Source organism: Corylus avellana, chromosome ca4, assembly GCF_901000735.1.
Source record: "Corylus avellana chromosome ca4, CavTom2PMs-1.0".
NCBI lineage: Eukaryota > Viridiplantae > Streptophyta > Magnoliopsida > Fagales > Betulaceae > Corylus > Corylus avellana.
Genome location: NC_081544.1, coordinates 14,351,920 through 14,355,543, shown reverse-complemented (window position 1 = coordinate 14,355,543; position 3,624 = coordinate 14,351,920). Strand labels below are relative to the sequence as shown.

Here is a 3,624-nt window from a genome sequence, read left to right as displayed (position 1 = left end):
CATACTTTCACATAGTTCTGGGAGCCTAGGGGCGTAAATGAGCGTGTGAGAGTAAGGGGGTAGGGGGTGTTTATAGCAGAGGGCGCTACCAACCTCTCTGAAAAGTAGCGGATGTCCAGTACTATTGGGACGTACGTCTAGTACTATTTACACAGCGGTCCAAAGGTTTTAGCGTATGTCCAGGTATTATCTAGTGGTTATCCAAAAAGCAGCGTACGTCCGATGGTCCCACATCGTACGTCCTTGTTCTTTTTGCAGGCGTATATACGGTGGTCCCCTCGTGTACGTCCGACAACCCTAGCGTACGTCGGGTCTGAAAGTCCAAAATTCCCAAAATGCCCCTCTAGCGGTCCTTAGTGACCCAAAACCCAAATTAACCCCCTAACTAAGTTGCCGAAGCTTAGTTAAGTTATTTGAGTCACTACAAATTGAATATTTGATTGTTATTTGTAAAAATGTTGGATATTCGATGTGTTTCATCTGACAGATGCATCGAATCATTCGATTGAAATTAGATATCCATTGTGGTTCGTGAATCAAACAGATACATTTGATGATTTGATTTCAATCGGGTATTCTTTGTGATTTGTTAAATGTTTGGATTCATCGGATGTTTTAATATATATTTTTATGCAACCTAGAACAATGCATAGGGGAATATTTGTTTGTCGGGAGTGTGAGTAAAATACGAGAATAGATTGCTTTGATTTGGTTAGGTGAATTCTAAAAACCTTAGTATTTTTAATCATTAGATAAAATCATTTTTCATTTAGTTTTCCTTTTTGCAAAAATCACACAAAATTTGGAACTAGGTTAAGATATTATTGATTTAGATAGAAATTGAATTTCACGACACAATTCTCTATAGATTCGACCTCGCACTTGCATAAACTATATTGTAAACGACTCGTGTACTTGCGAGTACTTGAAAACTCACAACAACTACCTTTAGATATGAGATTTGAGATTGACCTCAAGGCAGATGCAACTGCTTGGCGTAGTGATATTGATCCAGTTGATGGTTGAGGACTTATTGCAAGGTTAGATAGGTTGCTCATGGTAATTAGTACTTTTGAGATATGCTTGTATATTAAGGTATAGTATTTATCCCTTGTAACGATGATATTAATAGTATAATTTCAGTTAATGTGATGATCATTGGTAGATGATCTGGTTGTAATAATTAATGTTGATAGAAATCTAAATGTTTCCGGAACTGAATATTTTCTTTTTGAGGAGTAAAAATCCCTAGTTTTATTCATTTTGGAATGAGGCTGTGAGACGAACTGTGAAATTAATTACCAATTAATTAATTTTTCAGGCGTTACCAAAACACTCCATTAAAAATGGTGATCAAACCCTTGATATTCCAGTTACTCCTAGCCAACTCATCTTTGGTCCACTTATCATAATCACCTTCAGGCTTCTTCCACCCTCTTTCGAGCAAAAACTATATGTTATCATTTAACCAGTTTAGATGAGTTATCATAGGAACTTTCCAATTAACATAATTATTCCCACTTCTCGTGACTCGATAATATTAAAATTCTCAACATTCTACGTATACGTATACGTGCATTTCATAGAGAGTTAAACAAGTAATTAATATTAATATATAGTTTCTTCAATTAAAAGCTGCACATGCACGCCTAATCTCTCCCTGGAAAGCTGTCTTAACACCGATCTGGCCCATCTTGAGGAAGGAGTCGACAAAATCAGCCTCAAAAGAAGGCCCAAACAGAGGGTCGAGGAAATCAAAGTAAGAGTCCAATATACTCTTGGTTGTCTCATCATCATTCAGCCTCGCATCGGATTCCAGAACAGCAAAGCCTTCCCTAATGTTTTGCAAAATATGGTCGTCAAATGTTTGCTCGCTCCCACGATCGGTTGCCAATCGTACATTAACATCTCCACCCTCAGGACACCTAGCCTGTAACTCTGGAAGGAGAGCCGGGTTTATAGCCGGGTCGGATCCTCCACCTGGGAAGAAGTTGTAAAGCCGTTTCGTCATGAAGAAGCATGCTGTGCTCCCAACTGTATGCGCACCTGATCGATCATATATATATAATCATCATAACTAAGCCCTAAGTTTCACTATAAGTTACTCTTGTGTTTCTCTTGAGTTGATTTAAAAATGATGTGGCTATTAAAATCATTATTGACCTTGTAATTAATTATTATTAGATTTTGATCAAATAATAACTTTAATAGCCACATCACTCTTAAAGGGATTCAAGAGGGATGAAGGAATAACTTATAGAATAACTTTGTTTTTTGCATTGGTCATGTGCATATTTTGCGTGTTTTACGGTTTTTTTTTTTTTTTTTGTGAGAAATATGTCTATTCAAAAAATTATTATAATTTCTTTTTCTTTCTAATAAAAAAGAAGAGCTAAGTTGTTCCTATCATGAGTTTTAGTTTTCACCAACCATAAGGTCATATGATGTGCATGAGAGAGAGAGAGACAGAGAGCATAATATATATACCAGTAAGAAGAACGAGGTCTTTCTCCGTGAGTCCCTTTTGCAAAAACTTGGCCTTAAGTTGCTGAATTGTATCACTAACATCCGGCATGTCAACTGCCAATGAAATGTTGGAAACCCGGCCATCTCTTCGGCCCGTTGGAACCTGGAAAGCTGGTCCATTTGCCTGTACACGTGCACAAATAGAAACATGCATATATATATATATATAGTAACTAAAAAAAGAATGATCTCTTTATTTAATTATATATCAATTAAGTGCGTACCAAGGCTATAGCGTCTCGACCGGCTAAGGCCACGATGTCTGCACAAGACACCACGCCTCCACATACGACTTCCAATTCTGCTTTGGCTTTCCCTATCACTTCAAACCCTCCGACGCCTTGGTGTCCAAATGCGTGTCTTTCAGCATTTGCACCATTTTCGATCAAAATCGAACCGTCACATCCCTAACTAACGTTCAATTAATTAGAAAACCCACCAACTAATTACGATAGCATCAGAGAGAGAGAGATAGAGACCTCGACAAAGCAGTCATGGAAGTGGAGCCTAAGCAGGACTGCGGCGATATTAGCATCAGAGAGAATGGCATCTTCAACAACAGCGCGGACTATGGACTCAGCATCCGGGCACGTTTCCGCGTAGAAACCGATTCTGAGTTGCCCCTCAGAAATCCCAATCAGAAATGTGAGCATCACAACCAAGAGTATCGCCATATATGGTGTGTGTATCTTCCGCGTAAAAGAAGAATGGCTGAGCTTAAGAAGAAGAAGAAGGTGAAAGTGGAAGGAAGGTGGGACAAAGAAACTAAGAGAAGGGGGAGAATTTATTTGAGAGACAGATCTCGGTAGCTCTTGAGCTGACAGCTTTGAGGATTGAAGGGCAATGTGTCAACTAAAAATTGCATGTGCTGTCATACCATGCTATTCATACGTTTTTTTTTTTTTTTTTTTTTTTGGAACTCATAACTCATCACTTGTATTTCTTATTGAAAATTATTTCTCTACATTTAATTAAGGTTGTAGTTTTCAAGAAGGCATAGGGCTGGAAGCCGCTTAAAAGCTCCATGCAGACAACTTGACTGCTATAACTTAAAAACGTTTGGCCTAAAAATTCAGCCAATGGGTCCCCTAGCCCAGG

At 38.4% G+C, this 3,624-nt stretch overlaps 1 protein-coding gene across 1 annotated transcript; it reads right to left on the bottom strand.

Annotated features, from left to right (window-relative positions):
- Nucleotides 1-1,624: 1,624 nt before the first annotated feature.
- On the bottom strand, nucleotides 1,625-3,200 carry LOC132180022 (peroxidase 43). The gene is made up of 4 exons (XM_059592863.1): nucleotides 3,006-3,200; nucleotides 2,751-2,933; nucleotides 2,488-2,650; nucleotides 1,625-2,046 (listed from the first exon to the last, which is right to left on the bottom strand). Exons 1-4 carry the CDS (start codon nucleotides 3,198-3,200, stop codon nucleotides 1,625-1,627), a joined length of 963 nt encoding a protein of 320 aa, XP_059448846.1.
- Nucleotides 3,201-3,624: the final 424 nt, after the last annotated feature.

What these genes read in the sequence shown, in the direction of transcription:
- LOC132180022 (XM_059592863.1), bottom strand. Translation starts at nt 3,200, where the DNA reads ATGGCGATACTCTTGGTTGTGATGCTCACATTTCTGATTGGGATTTCT. An exon ending in GTCGAGACGCTATAGCCTTG is followed by an intron (nt 2,651 to 2,750) that starts GTACGCACTTAA and finishes GCACGTGTACAG; the next exon opens with GCAAATGGACCAGCTTTCCA. An exon ending in AGACCTCGTTCTTCTTACTG is followed by an intron (nt 2,047 to 2,487) that starts GTATATATATTA and finishes ATGATCGATCAG; the next exon opens with GTGCGCATACAGTTGGGAGC.